General features: G+C 33.7%; 1 protein-coding gene across 1 annotated transcript in view; it reads right to left on the bottom strand.

Annotated features, from left to right (window-relative positions):
- Positions 1-4,660, bottom strand: part of LOC127733882 (attractin-like) — a 64,973-nt gene extending 60,313 nt beyond the window's left edge. Inside the window, exon 1 of the mRNA XM_052243329.1 lies at positions 4,438-4,660. Coding sequence (XP_052099289.1) covers positions 4,438-4,646 — 209 coding nt within the window. The 5' untranslated portion in view covers positions 4,647-4,660. The remainder of the gene's footprint in view (positions 1-4,437) is intronic.
- Between the last annotated feature and the right edge of the window lie 15,883 nt (positions 4,661-20,543).

Below are 20,543 nucleotides of genomic sequence, written 5' to 3' on the forward strand. Positions count from 1 at the left end.
CAAGTCTAAATTGAAAACAACGTTCAAACCTATGATTGCGTTGGATAAAAACTGCAATTTTTATACGTGTGCATGCAAAACAAATTTCTTGGTAGAGGGGTCTAAATACAGCACAAACAACATTTTCCAAAAGACCAAATGAGTGAAAAAGTATATTTTTAACAAAAACGCATTTGACTAGCAGGTCGAACAACTGATGTTCTTAATTTATTTATATGATATATAGATGTAAAATTTCGTATTAAATGTGTATTTAAGTTCTGCTATGTGTATATACTGCAACTTTTTATCATTTCTTTTCTTATCCTGCAGGATGGCATAGACGCTTCAATGGCAAAGCTGGACGGGCCCACCTTCACTTCTACAGGATAGTTCCTGCCTTCCGTAAAGAAGCCAAGACAGTAAAGCTAACCCACAGACTCGTTAGTGAGCAGCAAGTGACCCGGTACCAACGAGAGACCTATCGCCAGATACAGGGTAAACTGGTTGACTTATGGGACAGTCTAGACACCAACACACTGAAGACCTCAGAGTTCCTCAAACAGATTGGGTATACATGTATGTACGCACCACCTGTTCCTGGTCAGCAGACATACCAGACTCCGACCAGGGATGGGGTAATCGTAATAGATTGTAATTGATTACATTTTTTTCAGTAATCGACAGTAATCTGTAATCAAAGACATTTTCGATTACATGTAATCGTAATTTAATCGATTACATGTAATCGTAATTTAATCGATTACAGCAAAAATTGTGATGTAATCATCGATTACTTTTCGATTACATTTCGATTACTTTAGTAAAATAGTTTGATGAAATATAACCTATTCTAAATGAAAGTATGTATGTATTCATCACTTTAAAGTACAGATAAAACAGAATGTATTAATATGACTTAAGAGTTTATCAACTGCTTTATATCTATCTATTGTCTCAAGCTGCATTATGATCAACCAGATCCCCTACCAAATTTTACTTTATATCTAGCTTTTGAAAAAAAATGGATTTATGTGCTTGTCAATAATTCAAGACCTTTTATATTAAAATAAGAAAATAGATTTGAAATAAGAAAATAGATTTAAAATAAGAAAATAGATTTAAAATAAGAAATGAGTCTTAAGTTAAGTACTGTACTACATTAAAGTAGTAAGCTTATTTGTATTAAAATTCTTTAAAGCATAATTTTAAATAAGAGTTGGAATTTTAGATTAGAATAGATAATCAATTGATTCCTTATAATGTTATGATATAAAAATGAAGAAAGTACACAAAATCCTTTCGACAATGAACCATTGGCTATGCACTGAAATTCGTTTAGAGAAATAGATACATGTATCCCATTTTGACACTATCTATAAATATAATATATTTTGTTTATAATTTGATTAGAGAATAAAAAAATCTAAACAAAATGCTTGTCTTTACTAATCAGATGATAAAAGACTTCTAATAAATAAGATGTAGACTTTGTTTTCATTTCAATTATGTCTAATTGAAAGGGAGATTTACATTATTTTGCCCCAGGTTATAAATTGTACTCCATTGGCAGTTTTATACTGGTAACCTGTAATTAGGGTGGTTATCCAAACAAAAGGATTAATTCATGCATGTCATGATAATTATAAATTTTGATGTTTGAAATTAGCTGAACTGATTAATTATTCTACTTTTTTTTTCAGAGGAAAACTTCCAACATTGCAATTAACTATGTTAAATAAAAATATACCTGTTTTTAATGAAAAAAAACAAAAAAGCTACCCTAAGTCAGTATGAAAGCAAAATTTTTGAAAAAAAACTTGCAATATAAATAAGTGATTGATGCAATGTGATGTCATCTCTCGTTCATGTTGAAAGCCAAAATTTCAAGAATGTTTGAATATTTCTGATCCTCAGTAAGAGATTCCATCTAGAAAACAACTGTCAACTTAAAATTTGAAAACAATGCTCTAAATGCTGTTTTTGGTAAAGTTCTAAATTTCCACTATACAAACGTTGAGCAACATAATTGTGTTTAAATTACTGGATTATTTTTTGTGTAATTTTGTAAAATGTAATTAACAGTAATCAAAAAGTAATGCAATTACTTTTGATAAAATAATCGATTGCAATCGATTACATACAAAAATCAGAGTAATCGATTATCAATCGATTACACAAAAATCCTTCATGTAATCGATTATTAATCGATTACATTTGTCAGTAATCGTGCCCATCCCTGACTCCGAGTGAATGATAACTTATCTTGTGTTTGTGTACTTTGTGTTTGACATATACTATGTCAACTGATTTTATTGGTTTGTATACATGTATGTACTCTGTATTGTGTGCTATGTATATCTTTCTGTATGTTTCAGTGCTTGATATTGCCAATCATGTAATCTAGTGCTTTATCTGATTTGAATGCAATTAAAAATTGTTCTTGTTATGTATTGTTAATTGATGATCAATAAAGATATGAAATATTTGTATAGTCTTTATTTATTAAATTTGATTTCTTTATCAATCCTTTTCATCATGTTTATCAGTACTGCAATCAAGATGTCGAAAAACTACTAGTAATGCAATACCACACGTCCACAGGACACATAAAAAAAAGAAAAAAACAATCAAACAAACAAAAAATTATATTTTCCTTATACTGCATGTTCACCTGCAATTACCTTCATTACGAAGGGTAACACGAATGACCGAATAACACTGTTATTATCCAAATAACACTTGTAATGACTGAATAACACTTGAAATTTTAATATTAGCACGAATTTGTGACATTTAAACATTGATTATTAAATAATATTATATTATAAGTGTATTTTATAACTTAAAAATGATTTACAGAAAGCATATATTGAGTAAATCTTCTTCTTCCTTTATAGTACAGGCCTTCCATCATGTCCATGGGAGTAAATCGTTAAGAAAACTAATAGGTGATTGGAGTAATTGCATGGCTTTGATGTACTTGTTAACTTTTCAAAACCTTACTGAAAAACAATTATTGGACAATACTCTGTATATACAGTACATTATTAAATACTTTATTTTCATAGCATTTCCCTTTGAATGCATATGCAATCATTCTTTTATTCTTCCCATTGTGTTTTCCTTGATCGCCATGTTGGATGTACACACTAATATTTATAATGATTTTTATCTTGATCTCGATCTTGATAGGAATACGGTGATACATCCAAGGATATTAATACACCGCGTGTGCGTCAAGTAATTTACTTAAGTGGGGCCCCCTTACAATTTCACTAAAGGTTTTAGCTGGTTCTTCTGCTGTCTGAATTTTGATGAAGATATCCGGTGGTAGTTGGTTCCAGTCTTTAATGGTAATTGGAATGAAACTGTATTTTAATGTGTCTGTTTTTGTTTGGAGTCTAAGGAAATGTTGGCTGTGCATGTTCTTGGTTGTCCTTGATGGTTTTTTCAGTTGGTCAGAAGGTAAGTTTGCTTGACCGTGTATACTTTTGCAGAAAAGGATCAGTCTGTTTTGTGTACGGCGGTCTTTTAGTGATGGTAATTGCAGTTGGTCTAAAATTGCTGTCATACTTCCTGGTTCGTAGTTGTAGTTTGATGTTATAAACCTAGCCGCTCTTTTCTGTACATTTTCCAGTTGGTCTTGGAGATATAGTTGATGTGGGTCCCAGGCAGTGCTTGCATATTCTAGGACAGATCGTATCAGTCCTTTATATGCCTGGAGTTTAACTTCAAGTGGACATGCTGATAGGTTTCTTTTTAGTAAGCCTAATGTCCTATAAGATTTATTGCATATCTCCTCTATGTGCTTTCCCCAGTGTAGATCATTTGTGATGTTTACTCCTAGATATTTAATAGCTGTTAAAAATTGGAGTTCCGTATTTTTGAGAGTGTATTTAAATGATGTAATTTTCTTCTTGCGACTCAATGTCATATGAACTTACCTGCTTTCTGTAAATCATTTTTAAGTTATAAAATACATGTACACTTATAATATGATACTGTTTAATAATCAATGTTTAAATGTCACTTATATGTGCTAATATTAAAATTTCAAGTGTTATTTGGATAATAATGGTGTTATTTGGTCATTAGAGGTACCATATTACAAAATTCTTATCAAATGGGATAAAGAAATGGCTACTTCCCACTTAGTTCTTTCTATGAAAAGAAAATATTATAATGGACCGAAACAACCGAGGCCGAAACAACCAATGCCGAACAGGTGTATTGCCGAAACGACATACAGCTGAACGGATTCATGCCCGAAACGTCTCGAAAGCCATGTAGTGATGTACATATAGCTACCCTCCTTTCACAGATATTAAACACCTGCCTATTAAAATTTAGTTTTGAAAAACATAACTGCTGTTTTGAATAGCTACTTTGAATAGCTAGCTCGTTCTCTTGCACTGGTAACACCTGCCTCATAAATTTTATTTTCAGTTTTCTTACCTTACTCTTCCTGTGCAGTGCTGACAAGCAGGCCCTTTCCAGCCTTTATCACAAATACAGGAATCATTTATACATTCTCCTTCTCTGCAATTTATTTCGTCACAATGTGTTGTACATGATGTGTCTGGTATTATAAGAATTAAAATCAACATACACACACAAATTAAGAAATATTGTCGTCTTTCCAGATGCATAATGTCAATAGACATCTTTTATTATTATGCCGGAAATTGACGAACTACCCGGAAGTGACTATTCGATTGTTTCCGGAAATCGATTTTATTTTTCGATGAAACTAATTACCACCAAAACAATGTTAAATTATATAGAACGGTAACGATCGACACAAACAATGGCATGCGCGATGGGTTTCAATCAAAATAGATTGTAAAAATCCTATTTGAAACAGTGAGCCCGTTATTTGTGCTTGTTTGTTTTATATTTTTTATACTTTTTCCCTGAGATCACCTCCGTTTTTTGTAGTGTTCGTGTTCCCCAGTCATAAGTTATCTATGTTGTGTTTTGTATGCTGTTGTATGTCTTTCGGTATTTTTTTCGTGTTTTTCTTTGCATTGTCTGTTCGTTTTCGACTTATGATTTTGATTATCTCTTTAGAAAATGAAAGGATATGGAGTAAATGTACATGGGACAAAATCGCACACAATACATAGAAAAACATAGAAAATTATCAATGAACAGGGCTTTTATTCCTAGTATTCTTCACCTTGACAGTTGATGTAGGGTCTTCAACAGTGAACGAATCATACATACCCTACATCAAGGTCAAGACAGCCCCTTAGACATTGGCGTAGCTTACGTTGAGGCAACCGAGGCAGTTGCCTCGGTAAAAAAAAAAAAAAATAAATAAAAAAAACTTTTCTTTTAAACAATTTTCACAGCAGCAGACTCGCTACTAAACGTTAAAGTACCGACTTGTATCGTCTTGTTACCGTTATTGATTCATACCCTTTGCGAGTTCAAGACTCATGGAAACATTTTCTTTCTCTAATTGGGAATCCCGATCCCTTTGCGATAGTTTTCAGTAGTCTCAATATGTCGAAGTCAACGAAATCGACACAATTGAAGATGGCACATCTATATAATCCTACCCCAAGCAAATTCAGTAGAATAGATGATTACCCAACTCACAAGCCTTCTATCGAATCACTTGACCATTCAGGTAAATTATTAATGTTTTGCAAGAATAATTTCTAGTATATGAGGGTCTGGGTGAGGTTTACAGAATACAGAAAAATATCCTGAAATTGATTTAAACTTAAAAGAATAGAGATTTGAATGGTGATAAATATAAAAGAAAGGAAAATCACATTATGGACAAAAAGAATTAAAAATAAATATTTGAGGACGCCCATACCAACCCTCATATATAATTGGTAACGTCTAAAATTGAAATTTCGTTGTGTGTTGACATTTCCCCCGACGTGTAATACTTCAGCTAGTACATTGAGTTTCATTAAACTTTGATACCAATTGAAATAAAAATTACTAATATTTAATTTAATCAACATGCACAGAAAATAATTTGCTATGTTGTTCTAAAGTTTTATTCTCACCAAGGATTTGTATAGTCATGATATTGTTTTACTATACAAATCCTTGTTATCACTATTTAAAATTTATAGTTTTTTCACTAGCAGGGAATTTTAAATAATTGAAGGAGTCATTAATTCCAGCGACATAAATAATATATATCAGTTTCTATATAAAATTTTCAACCAAATACTGTTTTCATTTATTATGAAGACTTCAAAAAAAAAACGTAAATTTTTCCGTTAGTACTTCACCGGTTGTGATTTTCACAATGGGAAAAAGTTCAAAACCGTATAAGAATTTGAAGACCATCCAAAAAATATCAGGACAAAACACAACCAATAAAAGTGCCGTGGTGCGTTTCACATGTAGCATGTGTTTATTTCCTAGTTAATCAAGAAATGCTGCAAGCGTGATGTCTGGTAATGTTTCTGGCATTAAAATCCGCTTATAGCAAATCCAATCAAGAGCATATATCTGCATTGCAAAGCGCACATTTTGATCTTGTTGTTAAGTCCACTATTCTGTAAGTCAGTTGATATGGTTTCTTTGAGGATTAATTCTCAGCTGTATTGTTGACTTGCTGTGTCATTAAAATAAACCCCATATCCATTTCCTTTTATTCGTAAAGAATTTAAAATCTGGGACGTTCACTGGAAGGATTCAATTTGAAAAAAGTGGTATATGTTATTGAGAACATTTATGTATTCATCCGAACATTGAAAATGTTGTAGGTACCAGTAATCAACTCAAAAATCTGTATAACTTAGTGTAAGGCATATTAACATTATTATGATGAAGTAAAATAAAACAACAGTTACTGCTTTTATTTTTAATAGATTCTTTTTTTTCAAATTGCAAAACTTCAACAGCTTCTGGGGGGCTGCGTAGCGTCGACTTAAGCGGTACTATTGATAAAAATAAACCACAGTTCACCTTCTTGCTCCCCACCCGCCTCGGAGTGCCAACTTGTGCGATGCTTGTGTACGACGGTTCTCCAGTCGAAAGCACCAGGGATACAAGAAAAATGCAGTAATTTTGAAAAACATCGATCGCCGCTAAAATATGCCTTGAAGTTACACATGTCGGGAGCGGTCAATGCATTACATAATTTATAATTACGGGCGAGGTTTTTCAACATATATTTGATTATCTCTTTAGTATCTTTCGCCTCTCTTCAGTAGTCAGATGTATAAATTGGCGGGAAATAGTCTGCTCCTCCGATACTATACTTTAGATAAAATGACCTTGCGAAAAATCTCAGTAATGCCCTTTTATGGTGTTTATCTTTTTGATCACAATTTAAAGGAAAAGTAAGTAAGTAAGTAAAACATTATTTGAGTTCGGCATATTTGACAAACATATTCAACATAAGCTCTAATGAGCTTTTCACCGAATATCAGTCTCTTTCAGGAAACATATCAAAAAGATCTAAAATCGGAACTCGGAATTTTATCAATCAGTTTTCTCCTTAAACAGTCCAGTGAAAAGGGCATTACCAGTGTTGTAGTTCCGAGATTTTTTTGTGCAATGCGGCCAAAATATAAGTATATCCCGCCAGGATGTATTTGTTCAAACAGGAACATACCGCCAAATCTCCGTATACTGGTATGTATGAAATTAGACCAGAAATTCAAGTTCGAAACTTTAATACCACCAAAAACAAAATGACATGCAGCAAAGGTTAACACTACTTATAATATATAAAGTCTCAAGCAAATACAAAACGGATCATATTCGGACATTAACTTTTTATTCGAATAAATCAAGAAGACCGCACATTGTATGTGCAACAATCAAGACCACATAACAATCAGGTACAATTATTCAATAATTACGATCGTTTGAAGAGTTGGTCAGTTCATTCAATAGTCTCTTCTTGTATTCAATCGTGTCTCATTTGGTTTGATGACTCCCGACTGTATCGGTCGTATTCAATCGTTATTAGGGAGCTACCAAGTTGATTTTTATGGGGGGGGGGGGGGGGAGGGGCTAGGATGAAATTTGAAAAAAGGCAGGACAGGAGTTTTGAGTAAAAAAAAAGGCAGGATGAGCAACTTTGCCAAAAAAAAGGCAGGATGACAATTTATGTAAAAAAAGTCAGGATAAACTAATAAAAAAAAAGGCAGGACCGAATAGAGTGAAAAATAAAAAGGCAGGACAGAGATTACAACTAAAAAAAAAGTCAGGAAACAATTTTTCATCCTAGCCCCCCCCCCCCCCCCCCCCCATAAAAATCAAATGGTAGCTCCCTTACGAGCGAGCGTTTATGGGTTGGTCAATTCAATCAACTGTCTCGTTTGATTTGATGACTCCCGACTGTATCGATCGTATTCAATTGTTACGATCATTTGAGAGTTGATCATTTCAATCATCTGTCTCTTCTTGTGGTCAAGTCTCACGATCATATCGATCGTATTCAATCGTTACGATCGATTATGAGTTGATCTTATGATCAGTCGTATCTATCGTAACGATGTAGTGTGTGCAATTTTCATTGAGTTGAATGAGTGGAAATTTGATAGTCAACCGTAATCAATCGTATCTATCATAAAGATCTAATATATTTTTTGTTGTTGATTGAGTTGATATTTTGTAATCAATCGTATCAGTCGAACGTTCGAGGGTTTGCAATTTTCATTGCGTAGTTCGAGTTGATTTGTGGTAATTAATCGTGATCAATAACTCTTCGTAAGGATCGAGGTTTTTGTAATTTTAATCAGCTGATTTAGTTGACAGCTGGTGTAAATTGTGATCAATCGTATAAATTTTATCGTGACAATCAGGGATTTGCACTTTTTACTGATTTGATTCAGTTGATATTTGCTAATCAATCTTGATCAATCATATCTAGTGTTTGCAATTTTTATTGAGTTGATTGAGTTGACAGCTGGTTATCAATTGTAATCAATCGAAAAAAATTTATTGTGTTGAGTTGAAATGTGTTGTTGTATTAATGTCAATGTAATCAATCGTTAAAATAAAGTATTTACAAGTTTTCATTATGTATTTATTTATCATATTTTGTATTTGCATCTATATTATATATTACATGTCATTGTACCGATGAGCATTATTTGCTTAAAGTAACAAAAGAATTGAATTGAATTGAATAAGTTGGCAGTTAATGATGTTCAATGAATAACAATTGATTGTAACGTTACGATCATTTTTTAAAGTGGGTCTCATTGGGGTCTAAGCGTTTGTAAGCGTGACACGTGAAAGTCAAATTATTGTGCCGTGAAAACGGGAAATGAAGTCTAGCGGGATACGGGAAATTACAAAATAGTGAGAATTGCTTACGTACATAGTGTACGGGAATCTGACAAAACAGTAAGCGGGATCCGGGATGCAACATTTTTATTACACTATAACTCTATTTGAAACATCATAAACATGATTGTATAGGCAAACTGACATAATTTTATGACCAAAAAATCAGAATTTTTAAACAAAAACTAAGATTTTATTATAAAATCTGCGAAAATAATAAAGCGGAAAAACTGTCAAATGTCACTCTAATTGAATCATAAAAAAACATAATTGTATAAGGAAATTGAAATAATTTCATGACCAGAAATTACTATTTTGTGTCAAACACTAAGATTTTTATCATGAAATCTCCGAAAACAGGAAACCGGATAATTTGTAAATTGCGATGCAAAATAAGATTTTTTGTCAATAATTTCTAAAATATATACTGAGTAACCTGTTGTAAAAGCTTTTCAAAGGTGCGGTTAGAACTTAAGAGTCGAAAAGCTATGCATAAATTGTTCCAGAGCCTGAGAATTAGACGGGAGAAAGGATTGTTCAGACAGATTAATTCGAGTTATTGGAAGTGTATAAGTTTGATTTTTACGCAGATTATAGTTGGTAAAATCAGATACAAGGGGTGGCATAATATCTTTATGATAATCCGGCTACTGGTTATAAATGTGTATGTATATAAATATAAGGAGATTTGACATGATTGCCAATGAGGCCAAAATGACGTGGGTATAAGCAACAATAGACCGCCAAACGCGGGCTTTAACAATGAGCAAAACCAATACCAAATGGTCAGCTAAAAAAGGCCCCGACATGACAAAATTTGAAACAATTAATTTCAAAAATCTAACGACTTGATTTATGTCAAAACAATGTAAGAAAAAATATATATGATAGACAGCCTTCAACGACAACGACTGAATTACAGACTTCTGAAAATGGACATACACATAAAGAATGTGCCGGGGTTAATCATCTTTGTGAGTGCTAAAACCTCCCATAACCTGGAACCAGGGGCAGTAGTGTAATAGCACAACACAGGAACACACTGTAAAAAAGGTTGAAAACTATTTGCTTCATCAATTTGGCACGAAGCACATAAAAGTACCGATCTAAGATTACTCACAGTTACTGTAAACTAGTTCAAAGCCAAGTACAACTAAGAAAAAAACCAGAACAAAGTATCAATTAGGACAAATTTAACAGATTTAGTGTAAAGATGTCATAAACAGTCAGAAAAAAAGTACTAGTATACTAGTAACCTTATGCAATACCAAAATAGTAGTACGTTTTCATATCTGTATAGCAAAATCAAAGTCAATGTTAGTACCTATAAAACAATATCAAAATATCTTACTTCTGTGTTAAATTGAGTACCTATATACTGTAAAAAAAAAGGATGAAATGTTACACCAAAAGTTACACCATATTTAGGACAACTATTCCAGAAAATCAGTGTGTTTGAGTGTTTAACACCAAAAATCGTGTTATGTATCACTTAGGTGTGATTTCACACTAACTTAACACTTAATATTGTTGGTTTCGTGCGAAGCCCTGCTCAAATTGGTGTTACCTCCGTGTAAGATGTACACCGTTAAAACAAGATGTAATGTTACACCAAACTTTACACTATATTTAGGATATCTATTCCAATAATCGGCGTGTTTAATTGTTTTACACCGTAAATCGTGTTAGGTATCCCAAGGCGTGATTTCACTCTAAGTTTACTCTAAAAAGTATGGATTAGGTGCATCTTGCTACTCGAATTAGTGTTACCGCCGTGTAAGATGTATTCACTCGAAACGTTACACCAAAGTTTATACCATATTTAAAGCAATATTCCCGAGAAAATTGGAGTGTTTCAGAGCTTTACACCATAACACGTCTTATATATCACTCAAGTGTAATTATACACTAACATGCCATTTAAAAGTGTTACTTTACCGTGGAATTTCACACTAACATACCATTTAAAAATGTTAATTTACCAAGGCACAACTTGCTTTCCGTGTAAGGTTCAGAAAAGGTAAACGTCATATGATCCATTCTAAAAAATTGGTGTGGCTTATACGATTATGTCGGATTTGAAATCGTGAACCGTGCTCGATGGGAACCTTTTCTATAAAATCAAAACAGAGTAATGTTTCACCAAACTTTGTATTTTCACTGAAGGACGCGGCCATTTGATTATGGGTAGGAAAAGGGCAAGTTTAGTTTGAACAGAATTTGTTCGAGTCATTTTGTGTTGAATTATTTTGTTCAGAGATATTACATACTGTAAATTCAGAAATTATTGCGAGGTTTTTATAAATGCGAATAATGCGACAAGATGAGTATCGCAATAATAAGAACCCGCATTTTGATAACTAAAACATAGATCTGTACGTTGATTTTGCTGAAATCGCAATAATTAAACTCACATTCTTGTCCATTTTTAAAAAATCGCAATAATAAATGCACGCAATAATTTCTGAATTTACAGTATTCTGTCGAGATTTTAATATTTATTATTTTCCAAAAGATGGTCAGATTGTTATAAGTGCTACGGTGCTAGTAGTTTTAATTGGTTTGTTCCGTAGCCATATCTGCTCTCTGATCGACAGACGACTTGGAAATCAACAAATAAACGCCGAAATTGAGTGATGAAGGGTGTTGAAACTGGTAAGTCCATTATAGGATAAATATTCAAACCCCAAAACAAAAATGTTTATTGTATTTAAGACAAGGAGTTAGAGGTAATGTGAAAAAGATAAGTTAGGATTTCTACATTCGTGGAAGGACAGTTAACAATAAAAATATCAAGTCAAATACATATTTGTATCATGTAGCTCTTGTCCATAGGAGCATAGAATGCATACAAATGCAAATTTCAAATTATTTGTGATATTGACCTTTGTCAAATATTTTGTTTACAGAGTAGAACATGTGTAGTCAACTGAGTTTTCATAAACTCGCAATGTAATGTTTAATTACCCTACAAACAGTGCACCCGTTCACTATTTAAGTGTAGGGATGCACATTTTGTGGTGTATTAAACTGGGTTGATATTTGGTGCAACCGTAGTTTGTTTTAATGTACTCATAAACGCTCAAAATGGTGCTACATCGACGAAAAATGTTTGTCAGTTTGGTGTTACTTTACTCCTTTTTTAAATTTGAGGGCAAACCACTTGGAAGTAGATTATAAATCTGGTATACATGTTTACATGTCCTAGAGAAAAGACCTTTGTGAATAAGAATTCATGATTAAATTAATTATATAGTTATATACTGAGTATGTAAGTTATATATTTCTTCTTCATTTCAGTGATCCATATACAGGACTCATGACAAGTTATCATTGTAGAAGGAAAGTAGGCCTTTGGAATTATAAATGTCAATATATTGGTAATAGTTATACACCGAGGGATAGGTGTCTCTGGATAAGAAACCCCGACGGTCGGAGGCCGGAGGCGTTTCTTATCCAGACACGCCGTATCCCGAGGTGTAGTTAACTTACACCCGATGCCAAACCCTTTATTTGTTAGCATTGATTATTAAATGAAAAAGAACGGATAGCATATTTATTGACAATACAAAACCATGATTTATAAGATTTTTTTGTTTTTACATGAAACCCCACTAGTAACCTTACTTTGGCCATCTTCGTTCAAACTTTGACAAGTGAGTAGATTTTACAAATGTCAAAGTTGCTGTTTTGCATATTCCCGTTAAATCCATGTGCTAATATGGATCAGCAGGTCAAGGTTGACCGTTTCTTGCATTCTTATTAAAAAAAAAATACATCATGCTCCTTGTATGCAGTTGACAATATGAACGGGTATAAGACGGACGACATTTTGAGTCGAGCGTTGGATTTGGTAGAAGAGACTAAAGATAAAGGCAATATTATAACCCAAAGTAATTACCTGTATCAGTTTAATGAAGGTAATCATAAATGTATTTTTTATGTTACGATTTTATAAAAAAAAAAAAAAGAAGCCCCCCCTTCCCCTCTTCTCAAGAATAAACAAACATTCACATTCAGACATACTGAGGGATAGATGTGTCTGGATTAGAAACCCAAAAATGCAGATTGAATATTTAGGAACTCCCTTTCTGGGAGCAATCCGGGGGGGGGGGGGGGGGTCCGGGAGTTAGAATCCCGTTTTTTTTTTTAGATCAATGCTTTAGAATAGAGACATATGGCTAGGATCAAAAATTTTACCTTCAAACAAAGGAGTATTTAAAGGATTTTTTTTAATTCAAAATAGATGCTTTATATTTATTTCGCTATTGGATTTCCTAAAATGTGTTTTTTTAATATCTTGAAACAACTTGTAGTGAACACTATTAGTAATTTCTTATGTTCATGCTATTTAAAAAATAATAAATTTCTATTGTTATGAATAACAATGGACTGTGTTTTCAGGATGTAGAAGCAGGGGTTTCCAGAAACCCCGCTCGTCACACCCTGTGGTCAAAATCCATTGTTATTCGTAACAATAGATCTATTCAATTTACACTTGTTTCAGAAATAGAAACTATGAAGTATAACAATAAAACTGGGGTGTAAAAGAGAGATATACAGGTGGTTCAAGAGAAGATCAAACTACTATAAAAACTAATGGAATTAAAAGTGATAGAATTAACATTCATAAAGAGAGAAAATGTTCATCAGCTGTAAAGTACCTTCTCCAGATAGAAATTCAGACAATGGTCAACCAAATGTTAATCAAGAGGCTAATCAGCAAGGTGGAATGTCTTCCCAAGAACAATCCTAATCACCCGAAAGAGGTTTCATTTCTAACAGCCTATACATATTTAGACCCTTCAGTGACTATTGAAGATTGTGTTACATTGTAATCATGGAATGGATACGGTCTTAAGTGCTAGTGTTGAATTGTCAGAAGAACACATGCAGATATTGGTGCGCTCAGCACGACTTGTGGTGTCAAACTGAGTTTAAATTTGATGTAACCTTACTTTTAAGGTACCCACAAACGCTAAAAATGGTTACACTAGGAGACTTAACACAAAAAAGGTGGCAACCTAGCTGCCACCGGTTTTCGTGTTAAATAACACTAGGAAAGTTAACACCATATATGGTGGTAACCCAGAGGCAACCCAGATGCCACCAGTTTTTGTGTGTTAAGTTACACTATGAAACTTAACACCTTAGACGGTGGCAGCTGGGTTGCCACTATTTTTGGCGGAAAGTTACGCTACTATTTATTCAAGGGATACATGAGCTTACATGGATCGTAACTATTATTTGAAAGAAGTTTGCATTATTATCGTCTATGCAAACATTTCCAAACCTGCTTCAGTGTTTTAAGAATCTTTTACTTTTGGATGATTGTGGTCATGTTTGGTTCCATTTCGTTCAGTAGTTTCATAGATTTTTGTAAAAGTTAACGGATGACGACGGACGACAGATGCCATGTGACGATTATAGCTCATATTGCCCTGTGGGCCAAGGTAGTTTCAAATGGACAAAGTGGTCGGATTCAATGCCTAATCTACCTGTTCATATCATGTCTTATACCTATACTAAGCCTATCGCAACTAAAATATTCAACTACAAACTCGCACTATTGCAGGATCTCGATCAAATTGAAAACTTCAACAGACAAGGTCAGATAAACCCTTGCAGATATACATGTACATCTTAAAATCATTCCATACACCAAATATAAATGACCTTTTTCTTATAGTATCAAAAAAAGTAACCAAACTGTGAAAACTTAATATTGACCAATGGACCGTGAAAATGGGGTCACGGTCAGATGATACATGAGAGAGAGATATGTACACCTAACAATCATTCCATGCACTAAATATAGTTAACCTAATGCTCATAATATCTAAGAAACAGTCTTAACCAGGAAAACTAAAAATTGATCAATTAACCATGAAAATGAGGTCAAGTTCAGATGAACCCTGCTAGACAGACATATTAACCTTACAATCATTCCATACACCAACTATTTCTTATAGTATCTCAGAAGATGACCAAACTACAAAAACTTAGCATTGACCAATGAACCGTGAAAATTAGGTCCAGGACAAATGATACCTGGCAGATAGACATGCACATGTTACAATCATTCCATATACCTAATAAAGTTAACCTATTGCTTATAGTATCTGAGAAAAACGGACCTAATCACGTAACTTTAACCTTGATCACTGGTCCATGAAATGAGGTCGAGGTCAGAAGAACCCTGTCTGACGGACATGTAGACAATGTAAGGAACCCATATACCAAATATAGTTATCCTGTCACTCAAACAAGTAAGAAATTCAATTACAAAGAAAAAATAAAAACAAAAATTCAAGCAGTCGCTGAACCATGAAAATGAGGCCAGGGACCATGGACATATAACAGACGGAAACTTCGTAACGTAAGGTATCTCCATACTAGCTATGAAGCATTCAGGTTTTTCACTTCTGAAATACAAAGCTTTATACTAATAGTTTACGCCGCCGCTGGATCATGAGTAATTCCTATTCTGCGACTTTTGTCACAGGCGAAACAAAAACTGAATGGGTTTATGAACATTCATCCTTCATCTGTCTTTAAAGACCAAAATGTTGTTAAACACATGTTCGTCCTCCATGACATATATGTTGTTGTCATCTCAAAGCCTCAAACAACATCGTGTTTTGGTTGTAAATCAAATAACATAAACTTCTTGATAAAGGAATAGCAACCTCATTAGAATACAGATCCTGTGTCCAAGCTTTGCTTACAAGGATCTGATAACACTCAACGTTTTACTTTCGGTTCTGGTAATTATTACATCAACCATAGAAATTTCAGACTTCAAATTTTTGAAGGTGTGTATTTATCTGACAAAACCAGAGGACCCAGAAAGGTCTTCTAAACAGAGGTAGAACTGGGCGTATTCAGATCCTTGTACGCAAAGCTAGGAAACAGGATCTGTTTTTAAACAGATTGAGGAATAAGTATTGACAATTACCTGAAAACAACACGATATTGCTGGGCCTTTTAAATGCTCCATGAAACCACGTTCCAAAATATTTACATCTATTTTATCAACAATCAAAAAGGGGCTTACAGCTTCTGTGAAATTACCTACTCTAGGGGTGGGGTGAATCAGATGTGGATATTAAAAAATTTCTAAAGACCTGTCAGAGTACATACAAACTCGGTCTCTTTACTCTTGCAATGATATAAAAAAATATTTGACTTCGTTACACAAGTATTTCTTATTCTAAACATAAAGTTAGATTGAAAAAGTTAGCCCAACTTTGTTTCTTAAAAAGAATGTAAATACAAATTATTTCAAAAAGAGATCAATCATACTTTGTAAAAATACCCAACTCTGATTTAAACAAAAATTTCTCTGAAATTGACATCATCAAGATGCTTGATTTTTTGATTGACAACACACTTGATACGGTTGGAGGACTTGATTTTCAACAGACAGTCGGCATTTCTATGGGACCAAGCTATGCTCCTCTTCTTGCCGATTTGTTGTTTAATTCATATGTGGCAGACTTCATACAGGGAGTTCTCAAGAAGAATGAAAAGAAGCTAGCATTATCCTTTAACTTCTTGTTCAATTTGGTGACTAAGTTGATATCATCTATCTGGGAATAAAGGATACGACATATGCATTTAAATTGACAAAGAGGGATCATTTCACCTTTCCAATTGTGAACTCTCCATTTGTATATACTAGTAGTAACATTCGAGCAGCGCCTGCATATGGAGTATACATCTCCCATTTGATACGACATTCCGGAGCTTGTATTTCCTACCATAATTTCTTTGATAGAGAGCATCTGCTAACAGAGAAGCTATTGAACCAATGGTACCTAGCGGTAAAGTTGAAGTCAGCCCTTTACAAGTTTTACGGACTCAGTCATGAGTTTGTTAACCATTATGGAAAAACTATGTCCCAGTTCCCATTGTCATAGATTTTTCCTCGATTCCGAATTGACATCGAATTTGTACTTACAATAAGAAACACAACGGGTGCCACACATGGAACAGGATTTCCAAATGTGGCACCCCTAGTTTTGTTTACAAGGGGGTTTGTGTTGCTGTTACTTTGATTTTAAGTGTTGTACTTTGTGATTTTCAATTTTAATGTCTGGGTATTTTATACAGTTAGATGTTGTCTAACTTAAACGTGTTTCAATTTCAAAATGTCTTATCTGCTAACTCTTCCAGCGGACCTGATACCACACATGGGTTTTTGTGAGATCCGTGTTGCCATGTCTAGTTTTTGATGTGGTGCCTTGTAGACTAACAACAGATGGGTGATCGACATAGCTTACATTGGATCTTATTGCCAGATGAGTGGAAGTGCACAGACTCAGAAATAATGTTGGTATCATATACTATAATTAATTCAGATGATCGTGATTGTTTGAGACACTATTTGTATAGATGCACACTCAGACTGCTATACCAAACTAATAAGGTGACAGAAGTTGTAAGTCACCATTTTTATAAATGCTAAGACTGCTACACCAAATTTATAAGGTGACAGAAGTTGTAGGACACCATTTGCATAGAATCTCGGACTGCTATACGAAAGTTCAAAATGGTGACACCATTTGCATAGATGCTCATACTTCTATACCAAATTTATAAGGTGACAGAAGTTGTATGTTTACACAGATGCTCGAATTGCTATAACAACGTTTTAAGGTAACATAAGTGGTATGACACCATTTGCATAGATACTCAGACTTCTATACTTAAATTTTTATTTTGACACCATTTGATAGATGCTCAGACTACTATACCAAATTTCTAAGGTGACAGAAGTTGAATGACACCATTAGCATAGATTCTCAGACTGCTATACTTAAGTTTTTATTTTGACACCATTTGATAGATGCTCAGACTACTACAAACAAACTTATAAGGTGACAGAAGTTAAATGACACCATTTGCATAGATACTCAGACTGCCTTACAAAATTTATAAGGTGACAGAAACTGTAGGACACAATTTGCATAGAATCTCGGTCTGTTATACCAAAGTTTTAATGGTGACACCATTTGCATAGATGCTCACACTGCTATACCAAATTTATAATGTGACAGAAGTTGTAAGTCACCATTTGCATAGGTGCTAAGACTGCTACACCAAATTGATAAGGTGACAGAAGTTGTAGAACAACATTTGCATAGAATCTCGGACTGCTATACGAAAGTTTTAATGGTGACACCATTTGCATAGATGCTCAAACTACTATACCAAATTTATAAGGTGACAGAAGTTGAATGACACTTTTTGCATAGATACTCTGACTGCTATACCAAAGTTTTAATGGTGACACCATTTGATAGATGCTCAGACTGCTATACCAAATTTATAATGTGACAGAAGTTAAATGACACCATTTGCATAGATACTCAGACTGCTTTACAAAATTTATAAGGTGACAGAAGCTTTAGGACACCATTTGCATAGAATCTAGGACTGTTATACCAAAGTTTTAATGGTGACACCATTTGCATAGATGCCAAGACTGCTATACCAAATTTATAAGGTGACAGAAGTTGAATGACACCATTTACATAGATACTTTGACTGCTATACCAAAGTTTTAATGGTGACACCATTTGATAGATGCTCAGACTACTATACCAAATTTCTAAGGTGACAGAAGTTGAATGACACCATTAGCATAGATTCTCAGACTGCTATACTTAAGTTTTTATTTTGACACCATTTGATAGATGCTCAGACTACTACAAACAAACTTATAAGGTGACAGAAGTTAAATGGCACCATTTGCATAGATACTCAGACTGCCTTACAAAATTTATAAGGTGACAGAAGCTGTAGGACACAATTTGCATAGAATCTCGGTCTGTTATACCAAAGTTTTAATGGTGACACCATTTGCATAGATGCTCACACTGCTATACCAAATTTATAATGTGACAGAAGTTGTAAGTCACCATTTGCATAGATGCTCACACTGCTATACCAAATTTATAAGGTGACAGAAGTTGTAGGACACCATTTGCATAGAATCTCGGACTGCTATACGAAAGTTTAATGGTGACACCATTTGCATAGATGCTCAAACTACTATACCAAATTTATAAGGTGACAGAAGTTGAATGACACCATTTACATAGATACTTTGACTGCTATACCAAAGTTTTAATGGTGACACCATTTGATAGATGCTCAGACTACTATACCAAATTTATAATGTGACAGAAGTTGTAGGACACCATTTGTTTAGAACCTGGGACTGCTATACGAAAGTTTTAATGGTGACTCCATTTGCATAGATACTCGACTACTATACCAAATTTTTTAAGGCAACTGAAGTTGTATGACACAACTTGCATAGACTCTCAGACTGCTTTACCAAATTATTAAGATGAAAGTTGAGTTCAATCTTTTGCTGGTCTGATGAACAGCAGCACAGGTTTTTCTTATAATTCACATACTCAATTCCCTTCTAAAAGAAGTAATAATCTTTAAAAGCTCTAAAGCTTATCCATAATATAAGATCAATCTTTTTAATACAGGTTTACAAGTGAACATCAGATTGAAGAAAAACAGCAATAAAAGACACATAGAAAATTGGTTAATTCCCAATATTGCAAATCCAATAATTCATCTACTTCTTTCTCTATAAACCTTCTGTTTTCAATTTGTGGTGCTACTCCTGATACACCAGGCCTGAGGGTATCATATCAATTATATAACATTAATATAAAGTCTACCACTGCACTGAGTGTGATACAGTATTTCTCCACTCCAGACAGTTATATTTTAAAATTGAGCATGATACTTGCCAAGCATTTTACAAGGGTTTTAAAAAATTCAACTATCATGAGTGGAGATAATTGTAATGCATAATATTAGACAGTGGAATCAGTTTAACTAATGATTATTAGACATTACACATGCAAACTTTATCTTTCTTTATCAATGACAGCAAAATGATGTGTTCTTACTTTTACACATCATCAGCAAGTTCAAAGGAAAGCAAGAAAATATGACGTCATAATTGAATCTTGACCACTGAAGACCCCAGATCAATGACTACATGTTGATTATAAATGAATGGAGAATGTGTCTACAGATGCAGGATTCACGTAGTTAACAGTTTTGTGATTATAAGCATTGTGTATAAGCTTTATAACATTTGGTTGAGGCAAACTAAAGTTAGAGAACAGAAATGAAAAATTCAGTAATTTTTATGTTTATAAAGGGCATAACTCATGAACGGTAAAAGTGAGGCTACCCATTTTCAAACTTGATATGTGTTTTGAGGTAAGTAGCATTGTGTATTA

Source organism: Mytilus californianus, unplaced genomic scaffold (assembly GCF_021869535.1).
Source record: "Mytilus californianus isolate M0D057914Y unplaced genomic scaffold, xbMytCali1.0.p SCAF_3, whole genome shotgun sequence".
NCBI classification, from domain to species: Eukaryota; Metazoa; Mollusca; class Bivalvia; order Mytilida; family Mytilidae; genus Mytilus; species Mytilus californianus.